Raw genomic sequence first — 21,841 nt, forward strand, 5'->3', positions numbered from 1 at the left:
TATTAATAACTCAATGACTATTTTTAAAAGAAAATTCATATTGAAGATTACTGTTAGAAAGGGAATAAAATCTAATGAAGGAAATAAAACTTACATTCCATTATTTTCATGTTTTTTAAACTTCGGACTTTTACATTTTTCTATGAATTTAAAATTTTTATGTTTTTAGAAACCTTAGAATTTACTGGTTCTTATAAAATTTGACAGGTCAGTACTCTTAATATTCGTTGATTAATTTTACCATTACTTAATGGTAACTATTTTCTTTAGAAGAAGAAGAAAAAAAAAGACTTGATCTATCAGAAGTCTGTGCTCTATTTATTATTCTCCTGATTATTCTCCAATGAGAAATCTTAAATTATTTGAGAGATGAATTAAACCTCACAGGGCTTTTCTCCTCTAAGAAATTCTCTGATCCCATATTCCTTCCATTTATAGAGTTTTTCTTTATTGTGAACTTTTTTGTGTCTACAAAGGTTTGATCTGTAACTGTAGGCTTTCCCACATTCCATACATTTATAGAGTTTCTCTCCAGTATGGATTCTCTCATGTTCAGTTAGGAATGAATACTGGCTGAAAGCTTTTCCACACCGATTACACTGATAGGGTTTCTCTCCAGTATGAATTCTCTGATGCCTATAAAGGTTAGATTTGCAACCAAGGGCTTTCCCACATTCTCCACATGTGTAAAGTTTTTCCCCAGTATGAATTTTCTGATGTTCATTAAAGGATGAATACTGGTTGAAGGCTTTCCCACATTCATTACAGTGATATGGTTTTTGTCCAGTATGAATACGCTGATGTTCAATAAGGGTTGAGATGCGAGTGAAGTTTCTCCCACATTCCAAGCATTTACACAGTTGTTCTCCAGTATGAAGCCTCTGATGTTCAGCCAGGGATGTAAACTGGATGTAACTTTTCCCACATTCACTACATTTATAGGGTTTCTCACCTGTATGGATTCTTTGATGTCTATGAAGTTTTGCTCTACAATTGAAGGCCTTCTCACATTCTCCACATTTATAGAGTTTCTCTCCAGTATGAATTCTCTGATGTACAGTGAGGGTTGAACACTGGCTAAAGGCTTTACCACATTCCTTGCACTGATAGGGTTTCTCTCCAGTATGCACTCTCAGATGTTTGATAAGGGTTGAACTACTGCTAAATGCTTTCTCACATTCATTACATTTGTAAGGTTTCTCTCCAGTATGAATTCTCTGATGGGCAAGAAGGGATGATCTGTGGCTGAAGGTTTTCCCACACTCATTACATTTGTAAGGTTTCTCACCAGTATGAATTCTCTGGTGTTCAGTAAGATGTAGACTCTGGTTGAAGCTTTTTCCATATTCACTGTAAATATGAGCTTTTTCTCCTGGGTAAATCTGGAAACATCTCATTAGATCAAAATTCTGTTTAAAATCTCCCCCAGAAGTATAATATATATTGGGTATCCTTTCTATAGGAGCACTTTGTTGTCTAACAAGAACTGTATTTATAAATAAGCCTTTCCCTAATTCAAGACTTGTCTGGTTTCCAGCTTCACTGATGGTTTTTTTGTGTGAGGCCATCATTTGCCTAAGAGGTTTCTTCTGTTGCTCTTGCTGTCTCCTGCCCTCAAATTCCAAAGTTTCTCCAAACGTGACATCCAAGTGACCAAACTTAATGGATTTTTTCTTTATTATTCCTTGAGATGTTTCTTCTATAGAAATGTCCTGTTCAGGAGGCAATGCTTCTATTTCAGGCCATGTCTTGAAACCTGGAATAAATCAGAAGAATTAATGGCTCCTCTGCTGAAGAGATAAATATGCATCAGTGGGACAAAAACATTGGCAATGATACATATAAAAGAGGTTTGATACCATCTGATCTCAAATATGAACTTGAATCTGGAGAAAAACAAAATGGAATGGAAGGAGAAGTAAATAGGTTAAGGAATAGTGTGGGAGAATACAGTGGACAAATTAACAGTGACAGTGAAGACACTGCCACTTGAGAGAAGTAAAGGTAGGAATCTTTTGAGAATAATGAAAGTCTACAAGAGATGTGAAGTTCTGAAGTATGCCCAAGCTCCAAGCTCAGATCTGATTCTAAGTGAAAAGATTTAGTTTGAGCTGATTCTAAGAAACTCTGAGTTAACTCTTAGCTTACTTTAATCAATCCATGATTGAAAATAGATTAAAATTAGATCACTGTAATTAGGTAATTGTATGTACTTAAATAAACTATACAACTTAAGTAAAATATAGGTTATTTATGTTAATAAAATCCATCCAGCTTTAGTATTAAAATATATTTTATTAAAATTAAATAAGAACAAGAAATACAGGCTATAAATCTGTATACAAATATAGATTTTTCTTAATGATCCATGGAAAACCTAACAGTTTGGATTTTCAAGGATCAACCAAGGTACTTTCTCTTTTTATCCTTTCCCACAATATGACCTTCCCTGCCCATCTAGAAACTTACCCTACTACTCTAATCTCATTTACTTACAGAAACTCAATTATTTAAGCCTAAATAATCCACCTCTTTCTTAGAATTTCAAAACACATTTTCAAAATATTTAATTACTTAACATATATATAAAGTCTGTGAAAATAATTCAAGTATTTGTTCCAGGAGAGCAGAGGATATGTCTTATGATGATTTGTTAATTCCTTATTGTGTACAAGTACACAATTAGAATGTCTTAGATTAAAAAAAAAAAAATGAACGAGCACAGGGAATGAGGTGCAAAAGTTATTCTGAAGGTCAGGTGACCTTGAAAAGGAAAAGAGATTCTCTCTTCTCTTACTGGACTCCTGAGACTCAATCAGTCATTTATTGAACAAATACTGAATAATCAGCAATGATAATATGAAATAAATAAATGGCCAAACAGTAATAGTTCATTTCTACATGATGTGAGAAGCCTCAACTGCATAATTCAGGTTTGAGGTTCAGAGAATGAAGATACAAATATCAACAATATTAGTAAAGAATGGTTGTATGAAGGAAGATGGACAATAGAGATGGGTTGGATTTCAATAGAAAAAGAAAAGAGGACCCTGTGAGTCAGAAAGAAGGCCTGTCAAAGTCATCTGTGGGTAAAGTAAACCTATTTAGGGGAGGCTTATTGACTAAAGAAGGAAATCCAGGTTGGAATTAGTTAAAATTTTGGTTAAGCACAGTGAGGACAAATATAGAGTTACTGAATAACTAGTAGAAGAATTTAGAAAAATCTAGATAACAGAAGGTGTCATAAGTTCTTAGACAGATAATAATAAGACAAAAGTGGTCATATTTGGTAAACTGAACAGCTTGGATCAGAGGAAGGACAGAATGGAATCTGAAAAATAACGTAGCTGCAATGATCTGGCTGGACTGAGTACTTTGAGCCTCACTGGCACTGAGTTAATCACAGAGGCAACTCAATTCAATTAAAATTGAATTTGAAAAAAATTTTTAAATATTACTAAAGCCAATATATTAGATGCTAGAGGCAAAAATTCAAAGACCTGGCCTCTCCCTTAAGTATGCACAATCTTATTAGAAAAATACCTAATACTAATAAATATAAACACAATAACTATAATTCATCATGATAGATACCATAATAAATGTGCTCAAGGTATGTAGAAAGTGATATATGAACACAAATGATGGAAAATTAATGCTGACTGGGAAGATAAGGAAAACCTACAGATAAGAGTAGCATTTTAGGTAGACAGATGGATCTTGAAGGATAAGTAGTCTTCCAGTGGATAAGATGGAAGAGGTGACTCAAGCTGAAGGAATAACACACAAATGATAATGAGTACACAGATATGGCCAGAACACTGATCTGAAGTGGAAGTGGCCATTGATGAGACCATAAAGGAATATGGAGACAGGCTATGAAGTAGGTTTAATGTCACATTAAGTAATCTTACTTTACTCCAAGGAAAACAGAGAAACAATGAAGTCCCTTGAGGTATAGGGTTAACACCTGAGTTTCAAAAAGATCACTGTGCTGATGGCATGGAAGGTGGGTGAGGAGAGGCTCAGAGATGGTAGGTAACTTTCCCATAGCTCATAAAACTTGTAAGTAGTGGTAAAGTGAAATTTGGAATGTCTAAATTCAAACCATGATCTTGAATGTTATACTGCACTGCTTACTAACTCTTTATTTGTAGAAAACTGTATTTTAATAAAGTTGAAAACTATTTGTTGAGAGAAGAGTGAAAAAAAGATGTTAACAAAAGCAAGAATCATAGATTAAAGGTTAAGCCACAAAGACGGAAGCAAAATATTGGCAAATCTATGTCCTATGGTGAATAGAAATGACATTGGTGATCTATTTAGGTTTCTTTCATCAGATTTCAGCTTTCTAGCTCTGTGACCAAAGTACTTTAAGATCTTTGATACTCTGTTTCTTCAGATATAAAAAGAAGTATATAAATTTGATCATCTTTAAGTGATCCTCCAATCCTGACAACCTACAGTTTTATGATAAAGACCAACTAGATTAGACTAGGCTAGAAGACTGGTCAGCAAACTATGGATCTCTGGACCAAATTCAGCTGCCACCTGTTTTTGTAAAGTTCTATTAGAATACAGCCACACCTATTCGTCTAAGTACTGTCTCTGGCTGCTTTTGCACTACAACCACAGAGTTAAATGGTTGCAACAGAGACCTTATGGCCCCCAAAGCCAAAATATTTACAATCTGGCCCTTTATAGGAAAAGTTTGCTGACCCCTGGACTAGAAAGGCTACAGTGGTTATGTTAATGACAGCTGATTGAATATAATAGTGGGAGATGACAACCCAGTCTCCAAGAAAATAAAAGGGAAATGTTAAGAAATCAGAGACAAAGGAATGTTGACAATACTTTGAAATGTGTGGGTGGTAAAAGAAATGAAAAAAATTATAAAAAATTCAAAATATGGCAGAAGGTGTAAAGTATTTAATATCTATCAGACATGAACATGTGTTAATGCAGATGGAAAGAAAACCATGAAGACCAAGAGGCCAAAGACGGTAGAAGAACATGAGTGAGGCTGCAAAAAAAGGGAAAGGGAAAGAGAATGCAGGGAGTGGTATGAGAAGGAAGATGTCAATACAAGGACCTTCTTGATGCAAAGAAAACCATTACAACCAAGGAGCCTTGTCAAGGGGTCCTGAGCATTTCAATAAGGCTCAGAATTTCCAGGAAAGTTTTCAGAGTACTCCTCATGACCTGCTCATGTATAAAGACACTTGTGCCCACCCCCCAGTCACTTACTCACCTAGGCAGGTATCTTGAGGGATTTCTCTTTCCACCATACAGGGATCTTCTCCATGTTGCAACTTGCAGATCAACTTTGGCATTGAAAATGGAATCCCTGCTCATGAGTAAGGAAATGGAGTTTGAACAAATGGCATGAAGAGCAACCCCAGAACTAACTAACTGGAGCCTATAGGGCAGAGAAGGCAGCATAAGCACTCCTGAGGGGGACTGAGGCCTTTAGGGGGATGGAGGAAACAATATAGGCCCTGGCTATGAATCCCTCTAAGATGGGAGTCCTACATGTTTTTCAGAATCTAAACTGGGCTCTAGTCATTGGAGTAGGAGGGAACTGATCAGGAGGTGGGCGGGAGGAAGGCAGAGGATGAACAGCAGCATGAAGGGCATCACAACAAACAGGTACACTTTCAATTCTACACCAATTTTTCCTTTCCCAGGGGCACACAGGATAGAAACCTGCAGACTCTGAACCTCAGAGGGAGCTCTAAAGTGCTCCCACGGCAGACTCTCCATGACAAGCAAGGCTCCTTACCCAGCGAGACCAGGGTGCTGTAGTTCTCCAGCATCACCTCCCGGTACAAGGTTCTCTGGGCAGAGTCCAGGTGCAACCACTCGTTCCGGCTGAAGAGCACAGCTATATCTCTAAACGTCACTGACTCCTGTAATGGCAAACCCATTCCTGTTCACCCAGGAACATCTTCTCCTCTGGAAGACTTGGTAAGAAGGTGACACTGGGATGTGTAGCAACCATTCTGAAAATGTCTCAGGATTCTAAATATTTCAAAGCAACTATTTATGTTATTTTTGGAACCACCCATCAACTATTAAACAAACATTTATTGAGTACCCACTTGGAGCAAAGACACATGGCATGTGCTGTGATATGGAAAAAAGGGCAAATTTCCTGCCAAGAGGGAATTTATATCCCACCCTGGGATCTGTCAGAGTAACTGAACACATCCATTTACCTCCCTCCCACTCAAAATCCAAATTAAATGAAAGGAAAAAAATCAGAGAACATTTAGAGTAGTGCTGGAAAACTAGGGAAAATATCATTAGTAGAACAGAAATAAAAAGGAATTTCTGAGACATAAAGCAAATAATAAAAATAATATTAGTTAATGTTTATTGAATACTTACATGTTAGGGACTATGATAGAAACTTTGTATACATTAACCCATTTAAGTTTCACAGACATTCTATTAGGAAGATACTATAATTAAAACATTTTGCAGATAAAGAAACAGTTCAGAAAGGTTACAAAATTTTCCCAAGGTAAAACTGTTAGAGTGGTGGAGCTCCTAACTGAATTCAGATAGACAGGTCTCTAAGATATATTGTCAGATGGGTTTCCATTGACTATGAAAATTAAAAGAACCAAACTACCTGCAAGACTATAGAGGTGCAAAAGGGAACTGCTGAGAAGGTAAGTTCTTCCAAAAGAATCCCAGTTAAACCCCAAAATGTAAGAAAGCAGAGGTTGGACAGCCACCAATTCTTGTATGAAAGAGTCTAAGGGAGTAACAGTACAATGCTTAGTGGGTATTTTGTTGAGAATCTGTCAAAATGTAAAAGGTATATTACTTTAACCTTGCATTTCTAAATACTTCTAGGATTCTACTTCAAGGAATAATCACACACTGTGTAGGGATATTTGTTCAAGGATGTTCACTAAAACATTACTTTTAAGTTAATGGTTATGGTAGGCTGAATAATAAACCTGTAAACATTATACATATGACAAAGGGACTCTGAGGATCTGCTGAAGGGTTTTGAGAGGGGGCGATTATTCTGGATTATTATCCAGGGTGATCTATAACGGTCCTTATAAGAAGAACACAAAAGGAATCAGAGTCAGAAGAAGAGAAGGCTATATGATGATGGAAGTAGAGACTGAAGTGATATGCTTTGAAGATGGTTGAAAGGGCCATAAACCAAGGAACATAGGGGGCCACCAGAAGGTGAAAACAAGGCCAGGAAACAGATTTTCACCCCAGAGCCTCCAGAAAGAAGTAGCCCTGCTGAGAACTGGACCTTAAGCTAGTGAAACTGATTTCACACTTCTGACCTCCACAACTGTAGGAGAATAAATTTATGTTATTTTAAGCCATAGAGTTTGTGGTAATTTGTTACAGAAACAATGGGAAACTAATACAATGGTGAAAATTTGAAGACAACCTACGTTATCAATAAGGGAATTTATACTGCATAAACAGTATAAGCAATTTATACTGCATTTAGTCCATGAAATGTTATATAGCCATTAAATAGAATGAGATAGATTTGTATGCCTGACATCGGAATTTGACCGTGATATACTACTGATTCATATGAAAAAGCAAGCTGCCAGTCTGTATGTGTTGAAACATTCTTTATCTATCTATATATGTGCATACAAAAATATCTGAAAGAATACAACAAGCTGTCCACCCAGATTACTCTTTGATATTTTAGAAAGGGACAGAAAGGCAACCTTTCACTTATGTTATACCGTTCAATTAGGCTTACATTTTTTTACAGGGTGTATGCTTGTTTTGAAATTTTTTTAGATTCCACTTTAATTTACATGTTCACCTTTAGCTATACCTCTTTGCATTTTTAGTGGTTGCTGAGAATTATAATACACATTCTTAGTTCTTTATAGTGTATTTAGAGCTAATATATGATTTCACATAGAATGCAAGAACCTCGCAAACATATGGTTCTTCTTCATGCTACAGTTATTACAAAGATTTTCTCAGTTCATATAGTTGACAGGACTCATCAGACTGCTCTGAGACTACTCATGGAAGGCAAAGGGTACAATGCAGCAAGATAAACACTGTGCAAGAAAGTCTTTATGGAAGTCAGAGATATTCCATGTGCAATCTCCCCTTATCCGCACGCACAGACTATGCTGTGTCTCTGGAGCTATATAAGAAATTTTGGTTTAGGGGAGCTCAAAGGAGAAACACTCGGCAGGGGCCTTTTGTGTATCAAGCAAGGCTTGTCAAACCATATAGGCCAGCTGCAAACCAGCAGTGAAGAAGATGACCCCGGGGGTGGTCAGTGGCATTTAAGGACCACATCCACTTCCCTTATCTTGGCCAGGAATCAAAAACAGCCATCCAGGCATCCCTGGAGACAAAGATAGAGCTTTTCCAAAGATAAAGATAGAGCTTTTCCAGTCCAGACGTAAATAAATTCTATATCTACGGTAGTTATATGCATTACATCCATTTACACGATAAACTCCATAACACAGTATTATACTTTTGCTTTAAACAATCATATCATCTTAAAGAAACTGAGAAGAAAAATTAGTTATATATTTCTATAATATAAATATATTTATCCAGACAAATATAAATATATATATATATATTTATATTTATCCATTTCTAATACTCTTCATTTCCTTCCTAAGATTAGGTCTGGTATTATTTCCTTTTAACTTGAAGAACTTCTTTTAGAATATCCTGTAGTGCAGGCCTGCTGACAATGAATTAGCTTTGTTTTCTTTTATCTGAAAATGCCTTTATTTCATCTTCATTCTTTTTTTTTTTTTTGGTACGTGGGCCTCTCTCTGTTGTGGCCTCTCCCTTTGCGGAGCACAGGCTCCAGACGTGCAGGCTCAGTGGCCATGGCTCACAGGCCTAGCCGCTCCACGGCATGTAGGATCTTCCCGGACCAGGGCACGAACCCATGTCCCCTGCATCGGCAGGTGGACTCTCAACCACTGCGCCACCAGGGAAGCCCCATCTTCATTCTTGAAGAATATTTTCATTGGTTATAGAATTCTGGGTTAACAGTTTTTTTCTTTCAGCATATAAAAGGTCATTATTGTTTTCTGGCCACTGTTGTTTCTCATGAGGAGCCAATGGACATTCAAATATTGATTCTCCGTATGTAATGTGATTTTTTTTCTGTCTGCTTTAAAATCTTTGGTTTTCAGTGATTTGTCTATGACTTCTCTGCCTAATATCATAGGCACTAGCCACAAATGGATATTAAGTGCTTAAAATGTGGCTAGTCTGAATTGTGATGTGCTGTTATATATACACACCAGAATATATACTAGAAAATATTTATATATACACAAATAAATATATATACATATGATATTTCAATAATAATTTTGTACTTATTATGTGTTGAAATAATATTTTGGGTATACTGTGTTAAGTAAAATATTAAAGTTAATTTATCTGCTTCTGTTTATTTTTTAATGTGACTACTAAAAAGTTCAAAAAAATGTTTTACTTGAAGTATGGTTGATTTACAGTGTTGTGCCACTCTCTGCTGTACAGCAAAGTGACTCAGTTATACACATATAGATGTTCTTTTTTATATTATACACATATAGACATTCTTTTTTTTATATTCTTTTCCACTGTGGAATATCACAGGATATTCAGTATAGCTCCCTGCACTATACAGTAGGACCTTGTTGTTTCTCCATCCTATATATAATAGTTTACATCTGCTAATCCCAAACTCTCAGTCCTTCCCTCCCATACCCTCCTCCCCCTTGGCAATGACAAGTCTGTTCTCTATGTCTATGAATCTGTTTGTTTTGTAGATAAGCTCATTTGTGCCATATTTTAGATTCCACATGTAAGTGATATCATGTGATATTTGTCTTTCTCTTTCTGACTTACTTCACTTAGTACAATAATCTCTAGTTGCACCCATGTTGCTGCAAATGGCATTATTTCGTTCTTTTTTAAGGCTGAGTAGTATTCCATTGTATATATGTACCACATCTCCTTTATCCATTCATCCATCAATGGACATGTTTCCATGTTTAGGCTATTGTGATGAGTGCTGATATGAACATAGGGGTGCAAGTATCTTTTTGAATTATAATTTTGTCTGGGTATATGCCCAGGAGTGGGATTGCTGGATCATATGGTAATTCTATTTTTAGTTTTCTGAGGAACCTCCACACTGTTTTTCACAGTGGCTGCACCAACTGACATCCGCACCAGCAGTGTAGGAGGGTTCCTTTTTCTCCACACCCTCTCCAGCATTTGTTATTTGTAGACTTTTTAACATTGGCCATTCTGACTGGTGTGAGATGGTACCTCATTGTAGTTTTGATTTGCATCTCTAATAACTAGTGACACTGAGCATCTTTTCATGTGCCTACTGGCCATCTGTATGTCTCCTTTGGAGAAATGTCTATTAAGGTCTTCTGCTCATTTTTCAATTGGTTTGTTTTGTTGTTGCTGTTGTCGAGTTGTATGAACTGTTTGTATATTTTGAAGATTAAGCCCTCGTTAGTCTTATCATTTGCAAATATTTTCTCCCATTCTGTAGGTTGTTTTTTCATTTTTTAATGGTTTTTTATGGTATCCTTTGCTGTGCAAAAGCTTGTAAGTTTGATTAGGTCCCATCTGTTTATTTTTATTTCTATTGCCTTGGGAGACTGACTTAAGAAAACATTGGTACAATTTATGTCAGAGAATGTTTTGCCTATGCTTTCTCCTAGGAGTTTTATGGTGTCACATCTTATGTTTATGTCTTTAAGCCATTTTAAGTTTATTTTTGTGCATGGTGTGAGAGTGTGTTCTAACTTCATTGGTTTACATGCAGCTGTCTAACTTTCCCAGCACCACTTCCTGAAAGACCGTCTTTTTTCCCATTTTATATTCTTGCTTTGTTGAAGATTAATTGACTGTGTGGGTTTATTTCTGGGCTCTCTATTCTGTTCCATTGATCCATATGTCTGTTTTTGTACCAATACCACACTGTTTTGATTACTGTAGCTCTGTAGTATTGTCTGAAGTCTGGGAGAGTTATGTCCCCTGCTTTTTTTCCCCTCAGGATTGCTTTGGCAAGTCTGGGTTTTATGGTTCCACATAAATTTTTGGATTATTTGTTCTAGTTCTGTGAAAAATGTCATGGGTATTTTGATAGGGATTGCATTAAATCTGTAGATTGCTTTTGGTAGAATGCCATTTTAACAATATTAATTCTTCTGATCCAAGAGCATGGGATATCTTTCCATTTCTTTGAATCCTCTTTAATTTCCTTTATTAATGTCTTATTGTTCTCAGTGTACAAGTATTTCACCTCCTTGGTCAGGTTTATTCCCAGGTATTTTATTTTTGGGGGGTGCTACTTTAAAAGGTTTTTTTTTTTACATTCCCTTTCCGATATTTCATTTTTAGTGTGCAGAAATGCAACCAAGGGACTTCCCTGGTGGTCCAGTGGTAAAGAATCTGCCTTCCAATGCAGGGGATGCAGGTTCAATCCCTGGTCAGTGAACTAAGATCCCACATGCCATGGGGCAACTAAGCCCGTGCACCACAACTACTGAGCCTGCTCTTCAACTAGAGAGCCTGTGTGTCACAAACTACAGAGCCCACACACTCTGGAGTCCACACGCCACAACTACAGAGCCCACGTGCCCTAGAGCCCGCATGCCACAACCAGAGAGAGAAAACCTGCATGCCACAACTAGCAAGAAGCCCATGCACCACAATGAAGAGCCCACACACCACAACAAAAGATCCCACATGCCACAATGAAGACCCGACACAGCCAAAAAAAAAAAAAAAAGAATGCAACTGATTTTTGAATGTTAATCTTGTATTCTGCTACTTTGCTGAATTCATTTATTAGATCTAGTAGCTCCTGTGTTGGGTCCTTAGGGTTTCCTATATATAGTATCATGTCATCTGCATATGACGATTTTACCTCTTCCCTTCCAATTTGGATATCTTTTATTCCTTTTTCTTGTCCGATTGCTGTGGCTAGGACTTCCAATACTACGTTGAATAGAAGTGGTGAGAGTTGGCATCCTTGTCTTGTTCCAGATTTTAGTGGGAAGGCTTTTAGCTCTTCACCATTGAGTATTATATTGGCTGTGAGTTTGTCATAAATGGCTTTAATTAAGTTCAGATATTCCCCTATTCCCACTTTTGTAAGAGTTTTTATCATGGATGGATGTTGAATTTTGTTGAACGCTTTTTCTGCATCTATTGAGATGGTCATGTGGTTTTTTACTTTTCTTTTGTTAATGTGGTGTATTACATTAATTGATTTGCGAGTGTAGAACCATCCTTGTGAAGCTGGGATGAATCCCACTTGGTCATGGTGTATGATCTTTTTTATGTGTTGTTGGATTTGGTTTGCTAATATTTTGTTGAGATTTTTTGCATCTATATTCATCAAAGATATTGCCCTGTAATTTCCTTTTTTGGTGGTGTCTTTGTCTGGTTTCGGTATCAGGGTGATGATGGCTTCATAGAACGTCTTTGGGAGTATTCCCTCCTCTTCAATCTTTTGGAAGAGTTTGAGAAGAATCAGTTTAAGTTCTTCTTTATATGTTTGGTAGAATTCGCCTGTGAAGCCATCCGGTCCTGGACTTTTGTTTGTAAGGAGTTTTTTAAATTACAGATTCTATTTCACGTCTAGTGATTGGTCTGTTCAAATCATCTATTTCTTCTTGATTCAATTTCAGTGGGCTGTATGTTTCTAGAAAGTTGTCCATTTCTTCTAGGTTGTCAAATGTGTTGGCATATAATTGTTCATAGTATTCTCTTATGGTTTTTTGTATTTCTGCAGTATCAGTTGAGATTTCTCTTTTTTCATTTCTTATTTTGTTTATTTGGGTTCTCTCTCTTTTCTTCTTGGTGAGTCTGGCCAGAGGTTTTTTTATTTTGTTTACCCTTTCAAAGAACCAGCTCTTGGTTTTATTGATTATTTTCTACTTTTAAAAAAATCTCTATTTTATTTATTTCCTCCCTGATCTTTATTATTTCCTTCCTTCTGCTGACTTTAGGTTTTGTTTGTTCTTCTTTTTCTGATTCTTTTAGGTGGTAGGTTTGGTTGTTTACCAGAGATTCTTCTTGTTTTTTGATGATGGCCTGTATCACTGTGAACTTCCAGCTAAGAACTGCTTTTGCTGCATCCCATAGATTTTGTATGGTTGTGTTTTCATTGACATTTGTCTCAAGGTATTTTTTAAAATTTTCTTTTTGATTTCCTCATTGACCCACTGGATTTTTAGTGGCATGTTGTTTAGTATCTATGTAGTTGTTTTTTTCTCATTTCTTTTCCTGTGGTTGATTTCTAGTTTCATGCCATTGTGATCAGAGAAGATGCTTGAAATAATTTCTATACTCTTAAATTTGCTGAGGTTAGTTTTGTGCCCTAGTATGTGGTCAATCGTAGAGAATGTTCTGTGTGCGCTTGAAAAGAGTGTGTACTCCATTTTGTTTTGTTTTGGAGGTAACATCCTGAAAATATCAATTAAGTCTAACTGCTCTATTGTATCATTTAGGATCTGTTGCCTTACTGATTCTCTGTCTGGAAGATCTGTCCATTGATGTGAGTGGGGTGTTAAAGTCTCCTACTATTATTGTATTCCCACTGATTTCTCCTTTTGTCTGTAGGTATTTGTTTTATGTATTTGGGTGCTGCTACATTAAGTGCATATAAGTTGATGACGTAATATCCTCTACTTGTATTGATCCTTTTATCATTATATAGTGTCCTTCTTTATCTTTCTTTATAGTCTTTACTTTAAAGTCTACTTTGTCTGATATGGGTATTGCAACTCCTGCTTTCTTGTCATTTCCATTTGCCTGAAATATCTTTTTCCACTCCCTCACTTTCAATCTACGTGTGTCCTGGGACTTCCCTGGTGACACAGTGGTTAAGACTCCACACTCCCAATGCAGGTGGCCTGGGTTCAATCCCTGGTCAGGGAACTAGATCCCACATGCATGCCACAACTAAGAGTTTGCATGCCACAACTAAGGAGCCCGTGTGCTGCAACTAAGGAGCCTATGTGTCACAACTAAGTAGCCAGTGAACTGCAACTAAGGAGCCCTTGAGCCACAACTAAGGAGCCCACCTGCTGCAACTAAGGAGCTCACCTGCTGAAACTAAGACCCAGAACCAAATTAAATTAAAAAAAACTATGTGTGTCCTTTGCTCTAAGGTGGGTCTCCTGTAGGCAGCATATTGTAGGCTTTTGGTGTTTTTTTATTCAGTCTGACACTCTATGTCTTTTGATTGGAGTATTCAGTCCATTGACATTTAAGGTAATTATCGACACATATGCATTTATTGCCATTTCAAACCTGTTTTTCCAGTAGATTCTTTGTTTCTTCTTTGTTCCTTTTTCTTTTTGTGATTTGATGATTTCCTTTTATTTTATGTTTGTGTTCTCTTCTTTTCAGTTTTTGTGAGTCTACTGTGTTTTTGATTTGTGGGTTGTCCCATTTTTCAAGTATGTTAACCCCTTACTATATCTGCTTGCTTTAGACTGATAGTCATACAGTCTCAAACATATTCAAAAAAAGAAAAAGAATCTGCATTTTCTTACTCTCCTTCCCCATGTTTTATGATTTTGATGTCCCTTTTTACATCTTCATGTCTATCCCTTTGCTGTTGCTTATGTTTAATCATTGCTTTCACAAATAGCTTTTTTTTTTCTTTTTGATCTGTATACTAGCTAATTTAAGTGATTTACTTTCCAATTGTGATTTCCTCCTACCTGTATCTTCTTGCTTCTTTTCTAGAGATGACCTTTCAGTATTTCTTTTAGGATAGGTTTAGTATTGCTGTATTCTTTTAGTTTTTGCTTGTCTGAGAACTTCTTTATTTCCTCTCCTATTCTAAATGATAATCTTGCTTGGCAGAGTATTCTAGGCTGGAAATTTTTCTCTTTCAAGCCTTTGAATACATTTTGTCACTTCCTGCTGGCCTGCATTGCTTCTGTAGAGAAATCAGCTGATAGCCTTATGGGGTTCCCTTGTAATTAACTCTTTGTTTTTCCTCTTGCTGCCTTTAGAATCCTCTCTATAACTTTTGCCAATTTTATTATAATGTCTTGGTGTAGGTCTGTTTGGGTTCATCTTATTTGGGACACTCTGTGCTTCCTGGATCTGGATATCTGTTTCCTTCTTTATGTTTGGGAGGTTTTCAGCCATAATAGCTTCAAATACATTTTCAATCCCCTTTTCTCTTTCTTCTCCTTCTGGAATCCCTACTATGCATAGATTGGCCTACTTTATATTATCCCATATGTCTCATATTGCTTTCATTTTTTTTCATTTGGCTTTTGTCTGGTGTTTGATTGGATAATTTCCATTCTACCTTTCAGGTCACTGATTCTTTCTTCTGCATTAATCATTCTTCTTCTTTGCCTTGAGCTCAGCTTTCATCTCGGCAAATGAATTTTCTAATTTTTCTTGGCTCCTTCTTATAGTTTCTAGTTCCTTTTCACAGTAATCTGCATTTCTGTCAATGGCCTTTCTTAATTACTTATTTTCATTGCCTCCTTTTTGAACTCATTGTCTGTTAGACTGAAGAGGTCTGTTTCATGGTTTGTTCCTTCAGGGGAATTCTCTTGGTCTTTAACTGAGAGTGGTTCCTCTGCTTCTTCCTTTTGCTTATATTTCTCTTACTCTGTGAGTTTAGGAGAAACAAATATCTACTGTAGTCTTGGAGGGCTATTTATATGTGGGAGCTTCCCTGCATAGCTTGTGTGGGTTTAGTATTTTTTCAGTGTGAGGGCTGTTTTTGGTTTGGATGCTTGCCATCTCTTTCCTCAGCATGTGCTGGCCATTATCCCCTTGATGGGGGTGTGCAGGTGCATGGCCTGCGCGCACACTCCCAGGAAGGCAGGGGTAGCAGTTGGCTCCCGGTCGCGGGTCCCTCAGCAAGGGCAGCTAGCTGCACATACTCCTGGGGAGGCAGGGGCAGTGGATGGCACTTGGCTGTGGGACTCTTGGCAGCTGCAGGAGATTGCATGCACCCCTGGGGAGGTGGGGGCAGTGGCACCAGGTCACAGGACCCCTGGCATTGGTGGGCTGCGCATACTCCCAGGAAGGTAGGGACAGCGACCTGCACCTGCTCATAGGACCCTTGGTGGCGGCAGCAGTCCACGCCCACCTCTGGAGTCTGAGATGGCAGCAGTGGCTTGTACCTGCCCCTGTAGCTTGTGTAGGTGGTGCCCTGCTGCCTGAGAGCATTAGGAGAAAGAAACTCCTATGGTGGGCATGCCCCTCTCCTCATATGCCCCCCAACAATGGTGTCTTGCCTCTCTGGTGGGCCCAGGCTTCTCCCTGGATTCCCTTGGTTGTGGCGCACCACACCCTAGCCCCCTCAGGCTATCTTTGCTTAGCCAACCCTAGTCTTCTCCCCAGGGTCTGACCTCCAAAGCCTGAGTGTCAGCACACAGCCCCTGCCCACCCCAACAGACGAGCTTCTCAGGCTGGGGAGTGCCTGTCAACACCAATTGTCTGTGCAGGTCTGTCTCTCTGCTTTGCCCTCTGCAAACCTGCTGCTGTGCTCTCCTCTGAGGCTCCAAAGCTCCCCCTGTGTCCTGGCTGACCTCCCACCAGTGAGGGGACTTCTCCATTTGTGGAAACCCTTCCTCTTTTATAGCTCTCTCCCAGTGGTGCAGGTCCTGTACCAATTTGCTTCTCTCCCTCTCTTTTTTTTTTCTTTTGTCCTATCCAGTTATGTGGAGATTTTCTTGCCCTTTTGGAAGTCTGAGGTCTTCTGCCTGCATTCAGTAGATGTTCTGTGAGAGTCGTTCCACATGTAGATGTATTTTTGATGTATCTCTGTGGAGAAGGTGAGGTCCGCATCCTACTCCTCTGCCATCTGGATCCACTCCCCCAAAATTTTAAACATGTGACTAGCATTCATGGTTCACATTATATTCCTGTTACACAGCATTGGTCAATGATGTACCTAGCTGTGGTTTCCTTTGTATTTATTCTGCTTGAGGTTCAGTGAGTGTAGTCAATCTGTAAATATCTGTTTTTGTTTTTTTTTAAACAAATTTGGGAAAATTTTGGCCATTATTTCAATATATTTTCTGTCCCATTCTCTCTCTCTCCTCTTCTTCTTGAATTCCAACTACATGTATCTTAGACCTGTAACATTGTTTTACTGGTAACTGAAGCTTTTTATCCCTATTCTTCAGTTAGGACATTTTCTGTTGATATATCTACAAGTTTACTAACATTTTCTTATGTTCGTTTCCAAAGGTTAAGCCTATTCAGTGATTCTTTTTATGTTTCAGATATTTTATTCTTCAGTTACAAAATTTCTATTACTTTTTCATAGTCTCTAGTTCTCTGCTTGGATTTCCTATTGACTTATTTATTGCATGCATATTCTCCTTTAAATCCCTGCACATAGTTATAACAGTGGTTTTAAAATCTGCCGGCTGCAGAGAAAGACAAATAACATATGATACTGCTTATATGTGGAGGCTAAAAAAAGGGTACAAAGTGAATTTATCTACAAAACAGAAAGAGTTACAGACGTAGAAAACAAACTTATGGTTACCAGGGGGCAAGGGGTGGGGGGAGGGATAAATTTGAAGATTGGGATTGACATATACACACTACTATATATAAAATAGGTAACTAATAAGGACCTACTGTATAGCACAGGGAACTCTATTCAATACTCTGTAATGGCCTATATGGGAAAAGAATCTAAAAAAGAGTGTATATATGTATATGTATAACTGATTCACTTTGCTGTACAACTGAAACTAACACAACATTGTAAATCAACTACACTCCAATAAAAATTTTAAAATATAAAAATAAAATAATATCTGCCCAGTAATTCCAGCATCTGAGTCATCTTGGGTTTGGTCTCTGCTGATTGCCTTTCTCTTGAATATTGGTCACATTTTCCCATCTCTTCATATGTCTACCTTATCCTGGACATTGTATAGTTTATAATGTAGACTCTGGATTTTGTTATGTTTCTTTAAGAAGTACTGATTTTTTTTTTAAGCAGGTAGTTAATTTAGCAGTGCTCAAATATCAAACTCTGTCATCTCAGTAATAGGCAGCAACAAAAATCTCTCTTCAGTTCTTTGTTGGGTTACTGTGAGTCTGTCTTGTGCATGGTGTGGTTCAGGGGTCAGCCAGAGATTTGGGCAGAGTTTATGCACAGGATACAGGGCTCCCCCTCTCTGGCTCTCTCCTTTTTAAGGCCCCTCCACTTTCCAGATGCTAAGGTTGCCCCAAACTCTGTCTTGTGATTCTTCATGATAGTAAGATTACAGGTTTCTAATCAAGTTTTAACCATTCTGTTGGCGCTGACTGTGGCCTGTCCCTAGGCAAAAGCTGTAAAAACTAGAATATTTACCCTGTGACAGTCTCTTCAGCCAAATGTAGACAGTTGTCCAGTATCTGTCTGCTTTTGGTTTCTCTTCAATGCCTTCAGGTGGTTGTTTCTCATATTTTGTCCAGAGCTTGGTTCTCATCCACAGATGAATTGGTCTGATAGGAGCTATTCTTCTATTGTCAGAAGCTGGAAGCCCATGTATTACTTTTTAAGTATAAAACAAAATATTCAGTGAGTCTAGGCAAGTTCATGAGATATCAAGAAATAACAAAATGACGGAATCCTAGAAATGCAGACCTGAAAGATCTCAATCATCTAGACTTGTTGCTCTCATGAGTGTATGGTATCCTCCCCCTTCCCCAGGTTAAGTTTGGAGATGTGTGAGGGCCTTTTTCTTTCTCACAATGACTAAGGGATTTGCTAGTGGCATTTAAGGGAAGGGATCAAGGTTGTTAATCATTTAAATATGCTCAAGACAGTCCTGCACAATGAAAGATGGCTCCATCCAAAATGCTAAAATGACCCCATTTAGAAACACTGGTGGGACTTCCCTGGTGGTGCAGTGGTTAAGAATCTGCCTGCCAATGCAGGGGACAAGGGTTCAAGCCCTGGCCTGCACGCAGCAATGAAGACCCAATGCAGCCAAAAATTAATTAAGTAAGTAAGTAAGTAATTAAAAAAAAAAAAGAAACACTGGTAATCTAAGCTGTATTTTAAAGGTGTAAAATACAACTCTGGGTTTCAGCAGGTAGCTTCATAAGAAGTATATCTGTCAAGTTTCTTCGGTTTCAAGCAACAGAAATGGACTCTGGCTCATGTACAAAGAAAATGGACAGGGGAGCTGTAAGAGCATTGATAGTCACAGAACTAGGCTTGGAAAATGAGCATAAACCAGGGAGACCAGGCAACATTCTGGACTACAGTCAGGATCACACTAGAAAACCAGACTTGTGAGAACACTATTGCTATTGAAAACTGGATGGTACAGCCTTACCACCACTCCCACACCCAGTAGACAGACTCTGCTTTTGCTGAGCTCCTCCTCCTCCTTCCTCTACAAACTCAATGTTACTGCTGCTGCCACAACCACCAGAGTGCACTCTACATTGTTCCTGTTCCTTTACATTCCTAGCTTCTGTCTCAAAGTCCACGGTGAGTACAACTAAATGACCAAACTTGGATCACACACCTGTACTTGATGTATAAGGGAAGCTGGAAAATCAAGTATATGGTCATTTTAGCCTCTCGAATGTGAAGTGGTCTCTTTTTCCTACTAAGACTGAAAAAGAGGAGAATTCCCCAAACACAGGAATATGGTTTAGATATTATGCAGTCAAAAAATATCTGCTGGGGCTTCCCTGGTGGCGCAGTGGTTGAGAGTCCGCCTGCCGATGCAGGGGACACGGGTTCGTGCCCTGGGCCGGGAAGATCCCACATGCCGCGGAGCGGCTGGGCCCGTGAGCCATGGCCGCTGAGCTTGCACGTCCGGAGCCTGTGCTCCGCAACGGGAGAGGCCGCAACAGTGAGAGGCCCAAGTACCGCAAAAAAAAAAAAAAAAAAAAAAACTGCTGTATGCTAACTCCCTATTTACTTAAATTTCTAGTTCTGGGTCATGGCCTCCTTGAGAAAAGCTGCTTAGCTCTGCTGGGACTAGAACAGGTAACCTGGGTGTTTGGAACCAGGGTCAGCCATGGGCTCAGAGATTCTGCTTCAGCCTAGCCTTTATTAGGCTTACAGACCACACACTCTATAATCCAGAGATCACAGGAAAGGCCTTACGAGAGAGGCCACAGAACTATGTCAAATATGTTTGAATTGAAAGAATGAATGGGATGATAGGAAAAGCAATCTTTCTATAGGACCCAATGAAAGGGCTTAATTATGAGCTGAATTATCCCTCCCACCCATTCATATGTTTAAGTCCTAATCTCTAGTACCCTCAGAATCTGGAGTTAAGGTCTTTGAAGAGGTAATTAAGTTAAAAGATTGTCTTTAGATTGGGCCCTAATTCAGTATGTCTGGTGTCCTTATAAGAGGAGATTAGAACACAGACAGGCACATGCACAGAGGTAAGACCATGTGAGGACACTGAGAATGCAGCCTTTCTACAAGCCAAGCAGACAGGCCTCAGAAGAAACCAAATCTGCCAACATCTTGATCTTAGACTTATATCCTCTAGGACTGTGAGAAAATAAATTTCTTTTGCTTAAGCCTGTGACATTTTGTTACAGCAGCCTGAGCAGGCTTCTTGCTGCTGTAAGCAGAATACCCATGGCAACCCCACATTCTATCTTTACTTCCAGTCCCATTTCCCTGGGCCGTAGAACACTCCCACCAAAATGACATTCTTTTCCTTTTTAAATTTCATTAGCTTTTAAAAAAGTACACAGATTAAACATAAACACTTTAGAAAAATCTGAAAAAAACTGAAAACAAAAAGAACAAAATATATATCACACTAAATCCTATTTCAGACAGGTTTTAAGAACATATTACAAAATTCATATCCAATTGCATATCCATGTGTTCTTTTGGCCATTTATTTAAACAAGAGGAAAACAGACACATGCTAAAGAATATGAAGAGCACAAAAGAGCACACAGTGATATGTTAGCAGCTCCATCCTATAGGTAACTGGTATCAAGTTTTTATTCTTTCTTTCCAGAAATGTTTTGTGCAAATACACATATGTATTCTTGTTTTTAATGGAAAAATTCTGAATGTTTAACTTGTATCTTACAGATCTTGCCACATCTGCATATACACACCTTATTGTTTTTAACTACATGATATATGCCATTGTACAGATACCAAAACTTATTTACCATTTGCTTTATTGATGGGTATTTAGATGGTTTCTGTTTTTTGCTGTCACATACAATGCACAATGACCATTCTCATGCAGATATCTCTGGGTATGTGTACATCTATATTTATAAGATAAACTGGTAGAGGTTGAACTATTGGCTCAAAGTATATGTGCATTTTAAATTCTGACAGATGTGGCAGATTGTACTTTCCCAAGATGACCACACCAATATACCTCCCATATCACGTGCTCTTCTATAATGTGACACTGACACTTCTCCCACCAAGAAGTGAGGTCTATGTTTCCTTCCTTTCAATCTGTGCAGGGGATTCTAGGTGCTGTGACCAGTAGAATTCAGTGAAGTAATGTTATGTGACTTCTGAGGAAAGAATACGCTTTCCACCTGGCTCACTTGATGTTCACCCTTGGAATCTGGCCACCATATTGTAAGCCCAAGACACACAAAGGGACTACAAGTGGATGTTTAATCCAACAGCCCTAGCTAAGGTCTCAGCCATGAGCTGGCATCAACTACTATACATGTGAGTGAAAGACACTTCAGATGATTCTAGCCTCTAAACTTTGAGTCTTTCAGCTGAGACCCCAGGCTTTGTACAGGAGAGAGAAGTTGTCTCTGCTGCCTGTCTGTATTCCTGACCCAGAGAAACTGTGAAAAATAA

At 38.3% G+C, this 21,841-nt stretch overlaps 1 protein-coding gene across 1 annotated transcript in view; it reads right to left on the reverse strand.

Annotated features, from left to right (window-relative positions):
- Nucleotides 1–365: 365 nt before the first annotated feature.
- The window catches only part of ZNF879 (zinc finger protein 879), a 53,709-nt gene continuing 32,233 nt past the window's right edge, over nt 366–21,841 (reverse strand). Inside the window, 2 exon segments of the mRNA XM_027096462.1 lie at nt 366–510; nt 513–1,306. Of these exon segments, the coding sequence (XP_026952263.1) occupies nt 469–510; nt 513–1,306 (836 nt within the window). The 3' untranslated portion in view covers nt 366–468.

Source organism: Aethalodelphis obliquidens, unplaced genomic scaffold (genome assembly GCF_003676395.1).
Source record: "Aethalodelphis obliquidens isolate GAN/ISIS:26980383/991018 unplaced genomic scaffold, ASM367639v1 scaffold102, whole genome shotgun sequence".
Lineage (NCBI taxonomy): Eukaryota > Metazoa > Chordata > Mammalia > Artiodactyla > Delphinidae > Aethalodelphis > Aethalodelphis obliquidens.